At 45.3% G+C, this 23404-nt stretch overlaps 1 protein-coding gene across 5 annotated transcripts; it reads left to right on the forward strand.

Moving 5' to 3' along the window:
* The first annotated feature begins 239 nt into the window (after positions 1–239).
* On the forward strand, positions 240–21989 carry LOC122943436 (leucine-rich repeat, immunoglobulin-like domain and transmembrane domain-containing protein 1). 5 transcript variants are annotated; one of them, XM_044301186.1, is made up of 3 exons: positions 240–294; positions 19542–19637; positions 20500–21989. In XM_044301186.1, exons 1-3 carry the CDS (start codon positions 255–257, stop codon positions 21729–21731), a joined length of 1368 nt encoding a protein of 455 aa, XP_044157121.1. In that variant the 5' UTR covers positions 240–254; the 3' UTR covers positions 21732–21989. The 5 variants fall into 5 exon arrangements, with proteins under 5 accessions (XP_044157121.1, XP_044157125.1, XP_044157122.1 ...); XM_044301190.1 differs by lacking the exon at positions 240–294 and adding an exon at positions 12926–13031; XM_044301187.1 differs by lacking the exon at positions 240–294 and adding an exon at positions 14235–14549.
* The last annotated feature ends 1415 nt before the right edge of the window (positions 21990–23404 follow it).

The following is a 23404-nucleotide window of genomic DNA, read 5'->3' on the forward strand; positions in this document are numbered from 1 at the left end:
AGGATATAACATAAGTAGTTTGCTGTGTGGAATGCTTCTCAGCAGGGACAGGGTGAGCTGGTTACTCCTGTCAGGTCATTGACGCATAACCCACATGTCAGCATTCCATTGCCAACCACTGGTGATATCACAACACACCCCAGGGCGAGGAGTCTGAAAACAAAGATAAAAGGTGCTCGAGCTTCAGTGCAATCCTAGGGAACAGATGGGGGCCGCAGCCTTCCCCCAAACCTCTCGTCAGCCTCTCCTGGGATATGTTGTATCTAGTTTTATTTATTTCTGTATTACAATATGGTAAGTTCTGGCCTGTGGCTCCTCCCCTTTTACTGTCAGCCTCACCCAAATGACACAGGGAGATACCTATAACCTGTAGTATACCTGTGTATTACACCTATTACCTGTAGTATACCTGTGTATTACACCTATTACCTGTAGTATACCTGTGTATTACACCTATAAACTGTAGTATACCTGTGTATTACACCTATTACCTGTAGTATACCTGTGTATTACACCTATAAACTGTAGTATACCTGTGTATTACACCTATTACCTGTAGTATACCTGTGTATTACACCTATAATCTGTATTATACCTGTGTATTACACCTATTACCTGTAGTATACCTGTGTATTACACCTATAAACTGTAGTATACCTGTGTATTACACCTATTACCTGTAGTATACCTGTGTATTACACCTATAAACTGTAGTATAACTGTGTATTACACCTATTACCTGTAGTATACCTGTGTATTACACCTATAAACTGTAGTATACCTGTGTATTACACCTATTACCTGTAGTATACCTGTGTATTACACCTATAAACTGTAGTATACCTGTGTATTACACATATAACCTGTAGTATACCTGTGTATTGCAACTATAATCTGTAGTATACCTGTGTATTACACCTATAACCTGTAGTATACCTGTGTATTACATCTATAACCTGTAGTATACCTGTGTATTACACCTTTCCCTTTTCGTACTCCGGCAGCACATCACGGGTTAATCCCATTCCCTTCAGGTTGTAGGACCGCCCACCTAGATAAATCAGAATAATTAATCAATTAATTAGCTCCCTAATATAGGGCGGCAACCAGAATACATCCTTGTGTTTTTTTATTGTCCTTCAGTAAGCCCACCTAGCGGCTGGTTACCTGGATCAGGTAGCCTGTTTTTGACTTTTTTTTTTTTTTTCTTTTCTCTTTTTTGGCCATGTATATTCCCTGGCCCCTTGCGTTTGCGCCTGTGTTTTTTCAGGACGCACTTTCTGCATTAGAGGCCAGCGACCTGGGTTGGTGATAGTGGAGCGCAGAGAAGCGGTCGGTGAAACGCAGTCGCTGGGCGTCTGACGTTCTCTCACGTGCCGCCTCCTTCATCAGACCTTCCGGTTCGTGGAACGCAAGAAGCGCTGGGTGAAACGCAGGCGCTGGGCGTCCTGACGTCACCCCGGGTGCCTCCTCCTGCGGCAGCAGTATTCCGGTTCCGGACTTCCGGTTTCGTGGAGCGCAGAAGCGCTTGGTGGAACGCAGGCGCTGGGCGTCTGACGTCACCCTGCATGCCGCCGCCTACCTGTAGCAGCTGTAAGTATTTAAACTGGCTGTCTGTAGTGCTCCCTGCCGCATGTGCCTGGCAGCAGAGCTCTGGTATTGTAAAGGTAATTTCTGCCTGTCCTGTGTCAGGCAAATCCTTATATAGCTCCTCTCTTATTTACTGGTTCCTGTATTATGTGTTGCAGATGTCCAGCTCCTCAAGCAGACCTGGGAAGAGGGCCAGAAAGAGCAGGCACAGGTTGTGCCATTTATGTGATCAGCCTCTGCCTGATGAATGTCTAGAGGATTGCTGTGAGCAGTGCAGTGGGAACCCTCCTAGGGTGTCTCAGTCTAGATCTGCTAAGAAACGCAGAGCTAAGCAAGCCTTGTGCATCTCTTGTATTCAGCCGTTGCCTCCTGATTGCTCCTCCAATATATGTAAGAATTGTGCTCATTCAGATGAGGCCTCTGACGCAGAGACCAGGAAGATGATGTCTCTATTTAAGAAATTTCTTGCTAAAAATAGGAAGAAGGGTAACAAGACACAGCAGTTATCTTCTGGGTCGTCCTCTGAGCAGTTCTCACGCTCTGAAGGTGAAGTCTCTTCAGACTCTGAGTCCGAGTCCAAGATTGTGGAGGACAACTTTCTGTTTAACAAAAGTAATGTTAACCAGCTCATTAAGGAAGTAAAAAGGAGCATGGAGTCTAAGAAAGAAAAGACATCCGAAAGGGAGGAAGAAAATCTTTTTTATTTCCCTAAAAAGAAAGCCTCTGTGTTTCCTCGTCACCCTGTCTTGAGTTCCATTATGTGTAAAGAATGGGAACAGCCGGTGGGAAAGATAAATCTGGGATCCAGATTTAGAGCAGCGTACAAAATGGATCCTGCTGAATCCACCAGCTGGGAAGTCCCAGCAAGAGTAGACCCGGCGGTTACACGTTTAGCTAAGAAATCTCTGTTTCCTAGTGACGACTCCTCCTTGCTCAAAGAGCCTATGGAGAAGAAAGCAGATGGGCTCCTAAAGAGACTGCACACCTACCTGGCCTCCCTAAGCAAGGCTGCTATGGCGACTGTCCCTGTAGCTCGGGCTCTCAGGGTGTGGCTAAGCCAACTTGGCAGGGATAGAGAGGATGGGGTGGCAAGAGAGGAGTTGCTGCAACAACTACCATCGTTGAAAATGGCGGCGGAGTTCCTTTGTGACTTCCCTCTTGATACATTAAGGTTGACGGCAAAGAATATGGCCCTATCAAACTCAGTTAGAAGAGCCTTCTGGTTGAAGCTATGGTCCGGGGATCCTTCGTCTAAGAGTAATCTCTGCTCCTTGCCGTTTGAGCCTGGAAGACTTTTTGGCTCCCACCTGGATAAGCTTCTGGAAGTTAATATGGAGGAGAAGACATTGAATTTCCCTCAAACCAGACGTGGAGACAAACTGAAGTTTTTTCGTCCCTATAGAGGACAGGATTATCGGAAGCCAAGTTTTAGAGGGCGCTCAACCAGAGGAAGATCTGACCGCAGATACAGACCAGCTCCGGAAAAGCCAGGAAAAAAGCCTGACGAATCCAAACAAACAAACATGCAGTTCTGACGCCACAGGTCAGAAAGTGGGAGGCCGTCTGTCAAGCTACTATCCAGAGTGGCTGCGGATCACCTCAGACAGTTGGGGTCTCCAGATCATCAGAGAAGGGTACGAACTGGAGTTCGACCACTTCCCAAGAGACAGATTTTTGACAAACAGAGGAGGAGATCCTCTACTAGGTCGTTTACTAGAAGAATTTCTAGGAAAAGGCGCACTGGAACCCGTTCCTTACCACCAGAGGGGAGAGGGGGTATACTCCAGAGTATTCCACGTACCCAAAGCAGACGGAAGAAGCCGTCTCATCATAGATCTGCGTTACTTAAATCAGTACCTGAAGAAAGTTCATTTCAAAATGGAGACTATAAGGTCAATAACAGCAGTACTCACAAAAGATCTGTACATGGTATCCTTAGACTTAAAGGACGCGTATCTACACATCCCCATAAGAGGGTCATCCAGAAGATTTCTAAGACTGGCTATTCAGAGGAAGGAAGGCATTTCTCACTTCCAGTTCAAGGCTCTTCCTTTTGGCCTCTCCTCGTCGCCAAGAATCTTTACCAAGATTGCGATCATAGTGACGGTGGCTCTTCGTCTCCAGAATATACAAGTCTTCCCCTACTTGGACGACTGGCTTCTGGCAGCCCAATCCAAACACCTTCTGCAGATCCATCTCCAGCAAGCGGTGAGGCTGCTTCAATCCCTGGGGTTTCTAGTAAATTGGAAGAAGTCAGAAATCATCCCTATTACCTCCAAGTCCTTCCTAGGGTTCACGATAGACACGCGCAGCATGACACTTTTCCTGCCAACTGTAAAGATTGGGACTTTAAAGAAGGAGATACGAACCCTGTTATCCTTACATCGTCCTTCGGTTCGCAGAGTCATGAAGACACTGGGACATATGACAGCGACGGCCGATGCCGTCCCTTGGGCCATGATTCATACCAGGGACTTACAGCAGGATATGCTACAAACGTGGCATCACAGCCACCACAGTCTGAAAGCAAGAGCGAGGCTGAAGCCTTCAACAATTCAGAGCCTAAACTGGTGGCTTCAGACCAAGAATCTTTCCTCTGGGAAGAGTTTCGAGTTCATGTCTCCGGTCATAATCACTACAGACGCATCCGGCCAAGGCTGGGGAGCACACCTCCAAGACAAATGGGTTCAAGGCCTCTGGTCCCCGCAAATGAAGAAACAATCTTCAAATTTCAAGGAGCTGAAGGCGGTCCACTTGGCTCTTCACCAGTTTGCAGCAGAGATAATAGGGAAGCCTGTGCTTGTGCGTTCAGACAATCTCCCGGCGGTTTTTTACCTAAACAAGCAAGGAGGAACGAGGAATACAGTTCTCCTGAGCTTGTGCAAACAGATCTTCACCTGGGCAGAATCCCACCTTTTAGAATTAAGAGCCATGCATATCAAAGTTTGCTGCAATACTCAAGCGGATCGGCTGAGTCGGAGGATGATCAGACCAGCAGAATGGGAGCTGAATCAAGATGTGTTCCAGCAGATAGTGGCCAAATGGGGTCTGCCAGCATGGGACTTGATGGCGTCCAGAAGGAACAGGAAGCTGCCAAGGTTTTGCTCTCTGAACAAGTGGGAAGACCCAACTCGGGTGGATGCCTTTCCTTCAGCTGGAAACACCTATTCGTGTACATCTTTCCTCCGGTCCCCCTCATTGTGAGAGTTCTTCGGAAGATCCTGGCAGAGAGGCCTCAGGCGATACTAATCACACCGTTCTGGCCGAGAAGGTCGTGGTTTCCCCTTCTTCTCCAGCTTTCCAAGGGGGAATTCTGGAAGCTCCCTCTGGTTCCGGATCTTTTAATTCAAGAGGGTCTGTATCATCAGCATCTGGACAGACTACACCTCACAGCCTGGAGGCTGAAAGATCTGTGCTAGAAGAAAGAGGACTCTCAGATTCAGTAATTAATACGCTTCTTTGTTCTCGTAAACAATCGACAAATATGAAGTATGCCAAGATCTGGAATAAGTTCTCAGAGTGGCTCTGTGAGTCGGGTGGTTCAGTCATTAACATCTCTTCTGTACTGCAGTTCCTTCAAGACGGTTTTCAGAAGGGTCTTAAACCCAATACACTAAGGGCACATATGACGGCGATAAATGCCATGACCGAGAATAGATTCATTCATCACCCCCTCATCGTCAGGTTCTTTAAGGCAGTAAAAAAGCTAAGGCCTATTTTTCGAGAACCCTTACCGGTCTGGGACCTGTCTTTGGTACTTAGAAGATTAACGACTTCTCCATTCGAACCTCTTCAGCAAGCGGATTTCAGATGGCTTACCTACAAGGTGTTCTTTCTAATTGCAATTACGTCAGCAAAACGGTTGGGAGAGCTACGAGCCCTTTCCTCTAAACATCCGTACCTGAGGATTCTTCAAGACGGAGTACTGCTTCGTACCATGCCATTCTTCCAACCAAAAGTCTCATCTTCTTCTAACATTAACAGAGAGTCCTTCCTTCCAGCGTTCTTTCCTGATCCTTCCGATGAACAACAGAGTGCATTACATACACTATATGTTAAGAGGGCAATTGAAATTTACCTTCTCAGAACCAAGGAGTTCAGAAAGGCAGAGAACCTCCTCCTGTTATATGCCGGTTCAAGAAGAGGGCAGTGTCCATCCAAGGATACCATTGCAAGATGGATTAAGTCTACAATTATGGAAACATACGCTCTTGAGGGAATTTCTCCTCCGTTCCCAGTCAAGGCACACTCTACAAGATCCACTGCAGTATCCTGGGCAGAAAAGGCGCAAGTTTCCCTAGAAGACATCTGCAACGCAGCATCCTGGTCTTCAACACTGACCTTCGCGAACCACTACCGCCTGGACATCTATACCAAGAGCTCGGCCTTCGGCACTGGGGTATTGAGTGCAGTACTAGATGCGGAAGCCCCCCCTTTGGGATCTATGCAAATCCCGTGATGTGCTGCCGGAGTACGAAAAGGGAAAGGAGAAATACGTACCTGGTATTTTACTTTCCTTGAGTACGGAGGCAGCACATCGATACCCTCCCTAATAAATTTTTTCTCTTTGGAATTGTTTTTGTGTCTGGATCTATTTTTTCAACACAAGGATGTATTCTGGTTGCCGCCCTATATTAGGGAGCTAATTAATTGATTAATTATTCTGATTTATCTAGGTGGGCGGTCCTACAACCTGAAGGGAATGGGATTAACCCGTGATGTGCTGCCTCCGTACTCAAGGAAAGTAAAATACCAGGTACGTATTTCTCCTATAACCTGTAGCATACCTGTGTATTACACATATAACCTGTAGTATACCTGTGTATTACACCTATAATCTGCAGTATAACTGTGTATTACACCTATAACCTGTATTATACCTGTGTATTACACCTATTACCTGTAGTATACCTGTGTATTACACCTATAATCTGTATTATACCTGTTTATTACATCTATAACCTGTAGTATACCTGTATATTGCACCTATAACCTGTAGTATACCTGTGTATTACACCTATAACCTGTAGTATACCTGTGTACTACACCTATAACCTGTAGTATACCTGTGTATTACACACCTATAACCTGTAGTATACCTGTATATTACACCTATAATCTGTATTATACCTGTGTATTACAACTATTACCTGTAGTATACCTGTGTATTACACCTATAATCTGTATTATACCTGTGTATTACATCTATAACCTGTAGTATACCTGTGTATTACACTATAACCTGTAGTATACCTGTATATTACACCTATAATCTGTATTATACCTGTGTATTACACCTATTACCTGTAGTATACCTGTGTATTACACCTATAATCTGTATTATACCTGTGTATTACATCTATAACCTGTAGTATACCTGTGTATTACACTATAACCTGTAGTATACCTGTATATTACACATATAACCTGTAGTATACCCGTGTATTATATCTATAACCTGTAGTATACCTGTGTTTTACACCTATAATCTGTAGTATACCTGTATATTACACCTATAACCTGTAGTATACCTGTATATTACACCTATAACCTGTAGTATACCTGTGTACTACACCTATAATCTGTAGTATACCTGTGCATTACACCTATAACCTGTAGTATACCTGTGTATTACACCTATAACCTGTAGTATACCTGTGTATTACTCTATAACCTGTAGTATCCCTGTATATTACACCTATAACCTGTATTATACCTGTGTATTACATCTATAACCTGTAGTATCCCTGTATATTACACCTATAATCTGTAGTATCCCTGTTGTAACCTGTAGTATCCCTGTATATTACACCTATAACCTGTAGTATCCCTGTGTATTACACCTATAACCTGTAGTATACCTGTGTACTACACCTATAACCTGTAGTATACCTGTGTATTACTCTATAACCTGTAGTATCCCTGTAGTAACCTGTAGTATCCCTGTATATTACACCTATAACCTGTATTATACCTGTGTATTACATCTATAACCTGTAGTATCCCTGTATATTACACCTATAATCTGTAGTATCCCTGTTGTAACCTGTAGTATCCCTGTATATTACACCTATAACCTGTAGTATCCCTGTGTATTACACCTATAACCTGTAGTATACCTGTGTACTACACCTATAACCTGTAGTATACCTGTGTATTACACCTATAACCTGTAGTATACCTGTGTACTACACCTATAATCTGTATTATACCTGTGTATTACACCTATTACCTGTAGTATACCTGTGTATTACACCTATAATCTGTATTATACCTTTGTATTACATCTATAACCTGTAGTATACCTGTGTATTACACTATAACCTGTAGTATACCTGTGTATTACACCTTTCCCTCTTCGCCCTCCGGCAGCACACCATGGGTTAATCCGACCTCATCAGATCCCAGGACCGCCCACCTAGTTAAACAATTAGAGATAGTTAGTCAGTACCTATATAGGAGGTCCTCTAGCCGCATCCCCTTGTGTTTTTTTTATGTCCTCAGCAGACTGGCCATCATTCGTGTGGCCAGCTAGGACCGTGCCCGCCTGATTGAAGAGTCTCCTGTGCGCCATGTATGTTCCCTGGCGCGTTTTTTCCATGTTCCAGCGGCGCCCCGGCAGTAACGAAGGGACCGGAAGTCTTGTCCCTAACTTCCGGTGCGGTGGAACGCACCATGTGGAACGCAGGCGCTGGGCGTCTGACGTCACAGGAAGTTCCGGTTTGGGCGCCAAATTTGAATTATATAAGCTGGGTAAGCCTCTAGCTCACTGCCCTTGTGCCTGGCAGCAGAGCTTTTGCGGTTTTAAGGTAAATTGCCTGTCCTGTGTCAGGCAGCCTTCTCCTCCTGCAATTTTAAGACTATAATTTATTTCTTTTTTGCAGATGTCCAGCTCCAGCAGTAAGAGGTCTAGGAAGACCAAACACAGGCTCTGCCATGCATGTGAACAACCCCTTCCTGATAGGTACTTGGAAGATGTGTGCGCCGACTGCCTGGAGAGCTCCCCTTTAAGGTCCGCAAAAAAACCTAAGAAGCAGGTTCTATGCATTTCCTGTATCCAGCCGCTCCCTGAGGATGCTGTGTCTAACATCTGCAAGAACTGCGCTCATTCTGATGATGTATCGGATTCCGATACCAGAAAGCTGATGTCCTTACTCAAGGCCTTTTTAGAAAAGTCCAGTAAGAAGAAGCTGAAATCAAAGCGTTATGTTTCTCCAGCTTCCTCTGATCAAACTTCCCGGTCTGAAGGAGAAGTGTCGTCAGATTCAGATCCTGAATTGCCGGTATTAGAGAACAACTTCTTATTTAATAAAAATGATGCCAACCTCCTTATTAAAGAGGTCAAGAACATCATGGAGTCTAAAAAAGAGAAGCCCTCTGAACAGAATGAAGAGAACCTCTTCTACTTTCCTAAAAAGAAAGCTACGGTTTTTCCCAGCCATCCAGTGCTGAACACTATTATGCACAAGGAATGGGAACATCCTGTTGGTAAAATCAACCTAGGATCCAGATTCAGGGCCGCTTATAAAACGGATCCGGCCGAATCCACAAGCTGGGAAGCCCCTGCTAGAGTAGATCCTTCTGTTACAAGGCTGGCTAAGAAATCCTTCTTTCCTAGTGATGACTCTTCCTTACTAAAGGACCCTATGGATAAGAAGGCGGATGGCCTCCTGAAGAGACTGCATACTTATATGGCCTCCCTGAATAAGGCAGCTATGGCCACGGTTCCAGTGGCACGTGCACTGCGCGTTTGGCTGAGTCACCTTGGAAGGGATATTGAGGATGGAGTTTCCCGTGACGAATTACTCCAACAATTGCCGACTTTAAAACTAGCTGCGGAATTCTTATGCGATTTCCCTGTTGATTCCCTGAGGCTGACAGCAAAAAATATGGCTTTAGCCAACTCCGTAAGAAGAGCCACATGGCTGAAGTTGTGGTCTGGTGACCCTGCGTCTAAGAGCAACTTGTGTTCCTTGCCCTTTGAGCCTGGCAAGCTTTTTGGTTCCCATCTGGACAAGCTCCTGGAGTCCAACACTGAGGATAAGGTCCTCAACTTCCCTCAAATTAAGAAGAAAGAAAAAGCTAAGTTTTTTCGTCCCTATAGGAGCCAGGATTATAGAAGATCCAGCTTCAGAGGACGCCCTCACAGGGGAAGATCAAGCAATAGGCCGGGTGCAGAGGGTTATAGGAAGAAGTCGGATGACTCCAAGCAGCCCAAAACCGAGTTCTGACGCCAAAAGTCAAGTAGGAGGCCGATTGTCCCATTTTTATTCAGAATGGAAACAAATAACGTCAGACAGCTGGTCTCTCCAGATAGTAAAGGAGGGATACGATTTAGAATTCTGCCGGTCCCCTCGAGATCGTTTCGTCCTGAACGAAAAAAATCAATGTCTCTTCCATCTTCTGCAGGAGTTCCTGGAAAAGGGCGCTCTAGAACCAGTACCCTTCAATCAAAAAGGGAAAGGAGTATACTCCAGAATATTCGCTGTCCCCAAAGCGGACGGGGGAAACAGGCTGATTATAGACCTACGGTACCTGAACCATCACATGAAGAAGATACACTTCAAGATGGAAACAATAAGGTCCATCACAGCAGTACTCAGACGGAATCAATTCTTGGGGTCCTTGGACCTCAAGGACGCATATCTCCATATACCAATAAAGAACTCGGCGAGAAGATTCTTGAGGGTGGCAATCCAGGTCAAGAGGAAAACCCTTCACTTTCAGTTCAAGGCACTTCCGTTTGGTCTGTGTTCTGCACCAAGAGTATTTACAAAGATGGCAGTCGTCATAGCAGCAGAGTTACGCCTTCAGGGAATCCTCGTCTTTCCCTACCTGGACGATTGGCTCATTGCAGCAGATTCCAGAGACATTCTGCAAGTGCATCTCAAGACAGCAATAGAGCTTCTTCAATCCCTGGGCTTTTTGATAAACTGGAAGAAGTCGGACATCACCCCCTCTACCTTCAAAAAGTTCCTCGGTCTCCTAATAGATACGAACTCCATGATGTTATACTTAACTCCGGCGAGGGTAGAAGTCTTGAGGAAAGAAATAAAGACCCTAATGACCCTACGTTCCCCCTCTGTCCGCAGGGTTATGAAGACCTTAGGCCATATGACAGCGACATCGGATGCGGTACCATGGGCCTTGATACACGCCAGAGACCTTCAGCAGGATATGTTGAGAACCTGGCATTACACTCGGCACAATCTAGAAGCGAGAGTAAATATAAGAACCTCAACCGTACAAGGTCTAAAGTGGTGGCTTTCATCCAAGAATCTCTCCCGGGGGAAAGTATTCCTATTCAGGTCTCCAGTGGAAATCACCACGGATGCCTCCAGCAGTGGTTGGGGAGCACACTTTCAGGACAAATGGATCCAGGGAGAATGGTCGACGCTTCAGAAGAAGCGTTCTTCAAACTACAGAGAACTGAAGGCAATATTTCTTGCCCTGCTCCACTTCCAGCCGTTCATCGAGAGAAAATATGTGATGATCCGTTCAGACAATCTTCCAGCGGTGTTCTACCTGAACAAACAAGGAGGTACAAGGAATGCTGCGCTTCTGAATCTATGCAAGGAGATCTTCCTTTGGGCAGAAGTACATCTCTCAGAATTAAGAGCGACGCATATAAAAGGTTGCTTGAATACTCGAGCGGATCTCTTGAGTCGGAAGAAGATCAGTCAGTCGGAATGGGAATTGAATCCTGTTATATTCCAACAAATCGTAAGCAGATGGGGGTGTCCGGATTGGGATCTCATGGCATCCAAGGAAAACCGGAAGTTGACCAACTACTGCTCCCTAAACAGGAGGGATCGGCCCACAGTGGTGGATGCGTTCTCCATCAGTTGGAAGCACCTATTCGTCTATCTCTTCCCACCTGTTCCTCTCATCCTCAGGGTTCTGAGGAAGATCCTGCTGGAGAGACCCCAAGCCATCCTAATAGCCCCATTCTGGCCCAGAAGGTCCTGGTTCCCTCTCCTGCTTCAGATGTCGAAGAGAGAATACTGGAAGCTACCGCTAGTTCCCAACGTACTTCTTCAGAACGGCCTGTACCATCAACATCTGGACAGGCTACACCTTACGGCTTGGAGACTGAGAGAGCCAGACTAGAACGGGAAGGTCTTACCGAATCAGTAATTTCTATCCTACTGTGCTCTCGCAAAAATTCCACTAATATGAAATATGCAAGAATCTGGAAAAAGTTTGTGGCCTGGTCAACAGAATCTAACTATCCAGAAGTTACAGTCAAGTCCATTCTACAATTCCTCCAAGAGGGTTTCCAGAAGGGTTTTAGGCCCAATACCCTAAAGGCTCATATGACAGCGATCAACGTGATGACAGAGAATAAATTTCTTAATCACCCTTTCATATCCAGATTCTTCAAAGCCATAAGGAAACTGAAGCCAACTTTGAGAGAACCTGTCCCTGTCTGGGATCTCTCCCTGGTCCTTAGGAAGTTGTTGACTCCGCCTTTTGAACCACTTCAAGATACAGACCTTAAATGGTTGTCTTATAAAGTTTTATTTCTGGTGGCTATTACCTCAGCAAAGCGCCTAGGAGAGCTACAAGCCTTATCCTCGAGACATCCCTATCTTAGATTCCTGCCCGACGGTGTATTGTTGCGTACTATGCCCTCCTTTATACCGAAGATCTCTTCCACGGACAATGTGAATAGAGAAGCTTTCCTACCTGTATTTATGCCTGACCCTGCTAACGATCAGGAGGAGCTCTTACATACTCTAGATGTTAAAAGAGCCATTGAAATCTATTTGGAGAGAACAGCAGATTTCAGGAATGCAGAAAGCCTATTTGTGTCCTTTTCGGGATCAAGAAAGGGTCATCAGCCATCTAAAGACACTCTGGCTAGATGGATAAAGTCTACGATTATGGAAGCTTACGAATTAGAAGGTCTCTCTTCTCCGTTCCCTCTAAGAGCACATTCAACAAGAGCTACCGCGGTCTCCTGGGCGGAACAAGCGCAAGTCTCTATCCAAGACATCTGTAACGCTGCGTCCTGGTCCAAGTCTCTCACCTTTGTCAAGCACTATCGGCTGGACATCAACGCTAAAAGCTCAGCCTTCGGCACTGGAGTGTTAAATGCAGCCTTGCAGATTGATGCCCCCCCTTTGTGATCTATAAAAATCCCATGGTGTGCTGCCGGAGGACGAAGAGGGAAAGGAAAAATACGTACCTGGGATTTTACTTTCCTTGAGTCCGGAGGCAGCACATATATACCCTCCCAAATAAAGATCTTTCATTAGCATGAGTTTTTTGTCTGAATCTATTTTTTAAAACACAAGGGGATGCGGCTAGAGGACCTCCTATATAGGTACTGACTAACTATCTCTAATTGTTTAACTAGGTGGGCGGTCCTGGGATCTGATGAGGTCGGATTAACCCATGGTGTGCTGCCTCCGGACTCAAGGAAAGTAAAATCCCAGGTACGTATTTTTCCTATAACCTGTAGTATACCTGTATATTACACATATAACCTGTAGTATACCCGTGTATTATATCTATAACCTGTAGTATACCCGTGTATTATATCTATAACCTGTAGTATACCTGTGTTTTACACCTATAATCTGTAGTATACCTGTATATTACACCTATAACCTGTAGTATACCTGTATATTACACCTATAACCTGTAGTATACCTGTGTACTACACCTATAATCTGTAGTATACCTGTGTATTACACCTATAACCTGTAGTATACCTGTGTATTACACCTATAACCTGTAGTATACCTGTGTATTACTCTATAACCTGTAGTATCCCTGTAGTAACCTGTAGTATCCCTGTATATTACACCTATAACCTGTATTATACCTGTGTATTACATCTATAACCTGTAGTATCCCTGTATATTACACCTATAATCTGTAGTATCCCTGTAGTAACCTGTAGTATCCCTTTATATTACACCTATAACCTGTAGTATCCCTGTGTATTACACCTATAACCTGTAGTATTCCTGTGTATTACACCTATAACCTGTAGTATACCTGCGTATTACTGTATAACCTGTAGTATCCCTGTAGTATCCCTGTATATTACACCTATAACCTGTATTATACCTGTGTATTACACCTATAACCTGTAGTATTCCTGTGTATTACACCTATAACCTGTAGTATCCCTGTAGTAACCTGTAGTATCCCTGTGTATTACACATATCACCTGTAGTATACCTGTGTATTACACCTATAACCTATAGTATACCTGTGTATTACACCTATACCCTGTAGTATCCCTGTAGTAACCTGTAGTATACCTGTATATTACACCTATCACCTGTATTATACCTGTGTATTACACCTATAACCTATAGTATACCTGTGTATTACACCTATAACCTGTATTATACTTGTGTAGCACACCTATAACCTGTAGTATCCCTGTAGTAACCTGTATATTACACCTATAATCTGTAGTATACCTGTGTATTACACCTATAACCTGTAGTATACCTGTGTATTACACCTATAACCTGTAGTATCCCTGTAGTAACCTGTAGGATACCTGTATATTACACCTATAACCTGTATTATACTTGTGTAGCACACCCATCTTGTGCAGTGTTTAGTAGACATGGGCTGTGGCCTCTTCAGGTTAATAATGAACTTGCTCATGGTAACCAGGTGTGTCCTGCCCAAACTGTCGCCCTCTTGTCACATGGATCCCTCCTCTTTTACTCTTTAACCCCATCCTCGCTATATGAAGCAGAACTTAACCTGTTCCCTGCTGGGGAGGGGGGTGTCTGGGATGTTTCAGAGAGGAATGAGAGGGTTTGGTTGAGGGAGGTGGAAAGAGGAAGAGACAGAGCAGAGGCCGAGACTGCCGGGGGTGGAGGCTGCGAATACCACAGGAAAAGTGGAGGAGCAAGGGCAGGAATTGGGCAGCACCCTCTGAGCACACGCAGATCTGGGTCTGATCCCGGGGTCTATGGGACAAGGTAAGAGAAAATGATTTTATCCCATTATGAGCTTATACCAGAGCCCGTAACCACTGAGCCATCTCTGAGAATGGCCCTGGACACTGAACTACCCTGACAATGTCACCGGGCAGCTCAGGGCAGAGTCCTGTGTCACCCCTGCCCTGTGCCAGAGACCCACTGAGCCGGAGCTCTCCACCAATCAGATCCAGAGGACGGTGTGCAAAATATCTGCAGACATGATCACATTGTATCACTTACAGGGTTCACGTGTCCTGCAGCGTCGAAACACAAGGTATCACTCCCATCATCCCGTGTCCCAGGAGATCACAATCAAATCTTCCCTTATCCGCAGGAAGCAAAGTACCTTACAAATCCTGGGATAATAAGAAAGTATTATAGGAGTTATATTCTTGTACATAGGAGCAGTATTATAGTAGTTATATTCTTGTACATAGGAGGCAATATTATAGTAGTTATAGTCTTGTACATAGGAGGCAGTATTATAGTAGTTATATTCTTGTACATAGCAGTATTATAGTAGTTATATTCTTGTACATAGCAGTATTATAGTAGTTATATTCTTGTACATAGGAGACAGTATTATAGTAGTTATATTCTTGTACATAGGAGCAGTATTATAGTAGTTATATTCTTGTACATAGGAGCAGTATTATTGTAGTTATATTCTTGTACATAGGAGCAGTATTATAGTAGTTATATTCTTGTACATAGGAGCAGTATTATAGTAGTTATATTCTTGTACATAGGAGCAGTATTATAGTAGTTATATTCTTGTACATAGGAGCAGTATTATAGTAGTTATATTCTTGTACATAGGAGCTGTATTATAGTAGTTATATTCTTATACATAGGAGCAGTATTATAGTAGTTATATCCCTGTACATAGGAGGCAGTATTATAGTAGTTATATTCTTGTACATAGGAGGCAGTATTATAGTAGTTATATTCTTGTACATAGGAGCAGTATTAAAGTAGTACTATTCTTGTGTACAGCATTGTGCTTATAATAGGTGTCTCTTGCCTCTACCCACTCTGGCTGCTCAATTTCTCTGATATTAATTATACATGTGGTTGCGGTTGATTATAACACTCGTTTGCAGATATTATAGATGGTTTCTGGGCTTCACGTCTAAACTTTTTAGTATAAACAGTGAAGATATTTGTTTTTCCTTAAAATAGCTCTAAGGAGATGATTCTTCTGGGAAGAAGGGATCTGACGTCTCCGGGGCCCATATATGGGACACGAAATGTATTATTAATGATACGATAAATTAAATATGGAGCCATCATCAAAGCTCTCAGTATTCTGACTGGAGTTAATCTGGTGTTTAGGTTTCGTATTGAGCGCGGAGGGAGGATTTGTCCGATCGCAGTACATTCCAGATGAGCCCCCAGAAGATTTATTTATTTAATGCGCCTCTATAGCGCTACTATATTCCGCAGCGCTTCACTGACACACTCACTGTCCCCAGGAGCTCACAATCTAAGAGCTGCAGGAAATCTGCTAACACGTTCCGATCGATGTTAATGCATTTATTACACGTCAGTGATTTTCCATTGACCGTGAGTCAGAGGGAAAACTATGGAGACAGATTATTATTATTTTGGTCCATTTTTCGGACCAAGAGCATCCATTGAAGTCTGTGGGTCCGTGAAAACTATGGACAAATCACAAACGGCATCTGTGTTTGTTCCTAGGTTTTCATAGACTATTCATAGGAGATGCTCCGCTAATAAATTTTCGGCCTCACAGTATCCGTAGAATACAGATGACACATGGCGACGCGGACCAAACACGAATCCTTCCCTGACCATCTTGTCACAGAAATCCTCGCAGACATGGACGTGGGAAGGAGACAAGCCTTAGGCCTCTTTCACACCCATGATCGGCTCAAGGTGCAATTTTGCAAGCAAGTTCAGTCAGTTTTGTCGGCGATTGCGTTCAGTTTTCTCCGCGCGGGTGCAATGCGTCTTGATGTGTTTTTTTTTTCACACAAAAACTGAAGATTTACAAACAAGATCTTTTAGCAACAATCAGTGAAAAAAGCCATTTTTCACTGAAGCCCCATTCACTTCTCTGGGGCCAGAACATAGAACCTGCTGCAATTCTCACGCAACGCAGAACTGATACGTGAAAAACAACGCTCATGTACGCAGACCCATGGAAATGAATGGGTCGGGAATCAGTGCGGGTGCTCTGCGTTCCCTTCACTCATCACACTCGCACAGAAAAAACTTGCTCGAGTGAAAGATTTCTTTCTGCTTGCTATCAGTGAATGGAAACATTCTTATGTTGAGAGGCCAAAAACCGGTTTGACTTGAAAGCTGAGGGTTTGTCACAATTGCATCCAGACGAGACAGTTCTCTAGAAGAGCCTGGACTCCAGAGTGATACAGAGGACAGGAAAGAATTTGTGCAGACTGGATACATTGTAGCAAACCTTCAGCTGTGAGAAGCATTAGGCTCAATTCACACGACCGTATTTTTGGTCCAATTCCGATTCGCATTTTTTGCGGAATGGATGCAGGCTCTTTCATTTCAATAGGTCCGCATCCGTATGTGCATTCCGCAGTCCTGCAAAAAAAGACAGAACATGTCCTATTCCTGTACGTTTTGCGGACAAGAATAGTTATTGTTAAGCCTCATTCACACGTCCGTGCTCAAATTTGTGAAAAGGTGGCGGCTCCGTGAAGATGTCCGTGAAGGATCTTTGGGTGGTTCGTGTGTCCGTTTTTTTTGCTGTCCGTGTGTCATCTGTGTTTCATGGCATCCGTTTTGCATCCATGATTTTCACGGACCCATTGACTATAATGGTGATAATGGATCCGTGCTAAAACCCCGCACCCATGAGCCGCGCTAAAACCCAGATGTGGAACACTGACGTGAGGCTTTACAATGGGTCTGTAAAAAAAAAAAGGATGCAACACGGATGTCACAAGGACGTCTTCTGTCTTTTATGCGGATCCGTGTTTTGCGGGCCACAAAATACAAACGGTTGCGTATGTACAGATAATAATGTTTTTGGCAGAAATGAGAATCTCTGTTTTCTATCAATTCACAGCAAGCGGAGATCTTGAATTTCATGAGGAATTGAAACAAAAATACAATTGGAAATTTGCAGAGCTTTTCATTATACAACAGTTTATTTACTTCGGAGCTGTCCTTCAGACTGCAGCCTGCCAATTGCGCCATTCGTTAAACGGCAGAGTTTGCTGGGACATGTAGTTCCTTGAGCTCCAGGGTTCTCATGTTTGGCCAAGACTCGGAAAGTGTGATAACTCTGTCTTCACTTTCTGCGATGACGAGCGTCGATCTGACGGAAGCCTCGGGGGTGACCCAACCCCTGTGGTGCCGGTTATCATGACTACTCCCGGGGCTGTGACTGTGCATCGCATCTCCATGGAGAGCACTTAACCCCTGATGCCCCAGAGCCGGCGGAGATCCCTGCAGTGCAGCAGCTTTATATAATATTATCATCACGGGGGTGGGGGGGGGCTTTTCCTCACACTGAGGACCCCTAATCAGGTATGTAGCATCTATATATCCATTGTCAGGAGAGGGTTATTAGCCTTCTCTCCTAGCAACCAGGATTGTTTACTAACAGGAACGGCAGCTATAAAGCAGCGAGTGCCGCCAAGCTTATTATGGTGCCGGAGCATTATAAGTCTGTGTTCACACCTGCGTTAGAGCCCCCATTACTAATTCTGTAAATATGCGGCTCAATGTGAATGGAGCCAAAAACAAGTCACATATGATGTAATGTCTGGAGGTTATATCAGCGCTGGAGCGTTATAAGAGGAGCGGCTGATATCAGTCACATATGATGTAATGTCTCTGGAGGTTATATCAGTACTGGAGCGTTATAAGAGGAGCGGCTGATATCAGTCATATATGATGTAATGTCTCTGGAGGTTATATCAGCGCTGGAGCATTATAAGAGGAGCGGCTGATATCAGTCACATGTGATGTAATGTCTCTGGAGGTTATATCAGTGCTGGAGCGTTATAAGAGGAGCGGCTGATATCAGTCACATATGATGTAATGTCTGGAGGTTATATCAGCGCTGGAGCGTTATAAGAGGAGTGGCTGATATCAGTCACATATGATATAATGTCTCTGGAGGTTATATCAGCGCTGGAGCGTTATAAGAGGAGCGGCTGATATCAGTCACATATGATGTAATGTCTCTGGAGGTTATATCAGCGCTGGAGCGTTATAAGAGGAGCGGCTGATATCAGTCACATATGATGCAATGTCTCTGGAGGTTATATCAGCGCTGGAGCGTTATAAGAGGAACGGCTGATATCAGTCACATATGATGCAATGTCTGGAGGTTATTTCAGTACTGGAGTGTTATAAGAGGAACGGCTGATATCAGTCACATATGATGCAATGTCTGGAGGTTATTTCAGTACTGGAGCGTTATAAGAGGAACAGCTGATATCAGTCACATATGATGTAATATCTCTGGAGGTTATATCAGCGCTGGAGCGTTATAAGAGGAGTGGCTGATATCAGTCACATATGATGTAATATCTCTGGAGGTTATATCAGCGCTGGAGCGTTATAAGAGGAGCGGCTGATATCAGTCACATATGATGTAATGTCTCTGGAGGTTATATCAGCGCTGGAGCGTTATAAGAGGAGCGGCTGATATCAGTCACATATGATGTAATGTCTCTGGAGGTTATATCAGGGCTGGAGCGTTATAAGAGGAGCGGCTGATATCAGTCACACATAGAAGGCTCTTATCACTGGAGATGTAATCATGGGGGTCCGGGAGGTGTCTTTCGCCAGCCTTGCTCCACTATGTCACGGCTGATAACAGGGGGCAGCAGCCAGTAGAGTCTTCTGGGCGGCCCCCTCTAAGCCCGCCACTTCTCTCTGGTATCAGGCCGTCACCGCAGATGAATCAGGTTTTCCTCCCACTCATCGATTTATCTTGATGTAGAGATTATTTCGTGTTTAACCCTTTCCTTTCTTCTCCAGCTCACAATGAGGACCGCACAGGTGATTCAGGAGGAGCTCCACAATGTGACAGTTTAGCCCTTTCCTCCAGATCTCTGTGTCCCCCCATCATGTCCGGTGAGTGTGTAAATGAACTATCACTCTCATCATTTCCTAACTGCCAGTTATAAATGCTGCTTGATCCTTTACTTTATATATTTATGATTTCCCACAAGGGGGTTAATATAAACGAATCTGCCTCGTGCCTCATACCTCTCATCTCATACCTAACGCTGGCCATACACCTTCGATGGTTTAGGCCCACAGTCATCTGATGTACTTGGCCACATCATGCCTCGTGCCTCACACCTCTCTGACCATCCACGTGCCTCTGTAAGCCGTTTCCTTGTGGGGGCTGCAGGGTGGTACTGCGGCTCGCGGCATAAGGTCAGCAGGTTGCCACAAATTGCCGCGGTTTCTCGGGAAGTTCAGGGGAAGCAGGTTTCCTCGGTTCCTTGCACAGTCCTCGGGCGTGCGGTGCTTTAACTCCCAGTGGTCGATTTGTGGGACCCCAGCCTCGGAGGGGGGGGGGGGGGGGGGGGGTCTGCACGGGACGGATATGCTGCGGATTGTACCTGAGATTTGCGCAGCAGATAACAGCGCCCGTCGCGGATGAGATTTTACAGAAATTTACGGTTAAGAAAACCTTATTTTTCTGCACGGATTTTGACCCGTGATGCAGTTACGGATTTTGACGGCGGTTTCACCCCTGTCAGTGTAGCACACGGATTTGCGGTGGATTTCTCTGTCCACTTTTGGTAGATTATAAATGACGCGTCCAGCCAGCGTCCTGGGCCCCAGAGATCGGAGGGGCCCACAGATGTCCGGCTCAGTGGTAATTTTGATACTTATAGGTGGGAATCTGAACACTTTGAGGCAAAACATTTACAATGTAACAACTTTGTGGTCGTTCTGAGTCTGGGTCCTCTGTGTCTTGCAGGTCCTCACCTCTTCTGGCTGGTTTTATTGGGGGTCTTGGCACGGATTTCCGCAGAGGACCCCTGTACATGCATCTTCCTGGAGCAAGAGGCGGACTGGTCGCTGCTGGCCTCCGATCACTGCTGTGTGAACCTCACTCTTTCTGTAAACACCTTGGACTGGAACCTCTTTACCCCCCTCCACAGCCTCCGGGTCTTGGATCTCTCCAACTCTGGAATCGAGGAGCTCACAGAGTCCGAGGGGGGGAGGAACCAGACACTCATTGAGATCTTGTACATGGACCACAATCACCTGATGGAGCTTCCTGAGGGCTTCTTGAGCAATGCACCCAACTTGAGGATTCTTCACCTTGAGTTCAATGAGCTGCGTCACCTTCCTCCAAACTTCTTACAAGTGTCCGTCCTGATCCAGGAGCTCCACCTCAGCTACAACAACCTGCACTCCTTCCCCGCTAGTCTCCTCAGACCTTCTCTCACCACTTTTGGCTTCCTCAACAACAGTCTGGACTGCTCATGTGCCCTCTATGACCAACTGGAACCCAACTTCCTCGCCAATGGCACCAGACTTCTGCTGGATGACGTTGTCTGTGCTTTTCCAAAGGATGCCAATGGGCAGAGGATCCTGGACGTCCCGAGAACCTCTGTCTGCCGTTCCCACGGCCTGACTGTGGCCTTGATCTGCATCCCATTGGTGGCGCTGGTTCTGCTCGTGTGCTGGTATGTCTGCTGCCGACGACAGAAAGGAGCATACGCCAACACAAGGCGCGAGTGCAGCCTGGTCACCGTGGATCGCAATGGAGCCGGGAATCGGGGAGAATATCATCACTATGAACCCCGGCACAACTTCCAAAAAGAGCGCAAGGAACAAGAAATTCAGCAGTTCAAGGACCCCATTCTCCTCAGACCGTCTGCTGCCCTCCTGGGAAGCAACCGAGACCTGTACGAGGAGGTGGAGATCAAACCGGGCACCTCTGCAGACTCCCTGGTGGAAGGCGGTGGACGAGAAGGTCTGGAGGGTGCAGGTCTGATGCTGGCTGTAGCAGAGGAAGAAGAAGAAGAGCTGGGGCCCGAAGAACCAGAAGTGGAAACTGTCAGCGTGACAGAGGTCATGAAGGACTCAAGTGACCGAGAGAAACTTTACCTGAACCAGACTACAGACTATTACAGTCTGGTGCCAGAGATTGAGTTAGAAGACTCTGACCATTGTGAGTATGAGAGCGTCGACCTCACCTGAGCAAGTATGAGAGCGTCGACCTCACCTCAATGAGCAGGAGATCATCAAACTGTCTAGAGTGAATATGAGAGCATCAACCTCCTCTCAGTGACCGTCAGGCTTGAAAACCAATGGACTCAATTATAATGTAAGGACTAATGACTGCGGCAACCAGAACCAGGACTAAGGATGGTCAGACAGTGCTGAACCTGGACTGAATCTATTATAATACACTGAGCGGAGCCTATAATGCACTGAATAAAGTCTATAATACACTGACCCCAGCCTATAATAAACTGACCGCAGCCTATAATACACTGACCGGAGCCTATAATGCACTGACTGGAGCCTATAATACACTGACCACAGCCTATAATACACTGACCACAGCCTATAATACACTGACCACAGCCTATAATACACTGACCACAGCCTATAATACACTGACCACAGCCTATAATACTCTGACCGGAGTCTATAATACACTGACCGGAGTCTATAATACACTGACCGGAGTCTATAATACACTGACCGGAGTCTATAATGCACTGACCGGAGCCTATAATACACTGACCGGAGCCTATAATACACTGACCGGAGCCTATAATACACTGACCGGAGCCTATAATACACTGACCGGAGCCTATAATACACTGACCGGAGCCTATAATACACTGACCGGAGCCTATAATACACTGACCTGAGCCTATAATACACTGACCGGAGCCTATAATACACTGACCGGAGCCTATAATACTCTGACCGGAGTCTATAATACACTGACCGGAGTCTATAATACACTGACCGGAGTCTATAATACACTGACCGGAGTCTATAATGCACTGACCGGAGCCTATAATACACTGACCGGAGCCTATAATACACTGACCGGAGCCTATAATACACTGACCGGAGCCTATAATACACTGACCGGAGCCTATAATACACTGACCGGAGCCTATAATACACTGACCGGAGCCTATAATACACTGACCGGAGCCTATAATACACTGACCGGAGCCTATAATACACTGACCGGAGCCTATAATACACTGACCGGAGCCTATAATACACTGACCGGAGCCTATAATACTCTGACCGGAGCCTATAATACTCTGACCGGAGCCTATAATACTCTGACCGGAGCCTATAATACTCTGACCGGAGCCTATAATACTCTGACTGGAGTCTATAATACACTGACCGGGCTCCGAGCCTCTGACTACTGACTGTACTATGACGCCTGTGCGCGGTCTGGCGGTCTCTCATGCTGTGGTCCCTAGTACTTATACCTTCCTTCATTATCTCTCTGGTTTGGTCTCACAGATAAATGTGGATCAGCAGCCGCACTATCAGTCCCAGCATGCCTGCTCATAGTGTACACAGGACACAACCTGGACTCCAGGTTTTCTGCGCTGAAACACTGTAACAAACTATCAGGGAAGAAAAGAGATATGTGCTGCTGATATGTTTACCTTCCAGAAGGCTGTCTGCACTGGATACTACTGTAACAAACCCTCAGCTGTGAGAAGTATGGGGTCAGAAGGAACATTCTTCGCCTGGAAGTAAACAAGAATGTTCTCATTCCCTGACAGCAAGCGGGGATTCTGAAAAATGGTGACAGTATATAAGACAGTGTTCACATGTGGCAGATGTTCCTTCACTGTACACGGGATGGGAATGGCCAATGTAAA

The sequence above is a fragment of the Bufo gargarizans genome, chromosome 7 (genome assembly GCF_014858855.1).
Source record: "Bufo gargarizans isolate SCDJY-AF-19 chromosome 7, ASM1485885v1, whole genome shotgun sequence".
NCBI lineage: Eukaryota > Metazoa > Chordata > Amphibia > Anura > Bufonidae > Bufo > Bufo gargarizans.

Coding starts and splice junctions, on each gene's coding strand:
- LOC122943436 (XM_044301186.1), top strand. CDS start 255: ATGTTGTATCTAGTTTTATTTATTTCTGTATTACAATATG. Junction 295..19,541: donor TATTTCTGTATTACAATATG/GTAAGTTCTGGC, acceptor TTTCTTCTCCAG/CTCACAATGAGGACCGCACA. Junction 19,638..20,499: donor GTGTCCCCCCATCATGTCCG/GTGAGTGTGTAA, acceptor TGTGTCTTGCAG/GTCCTCACCTCTTCTGGCTG.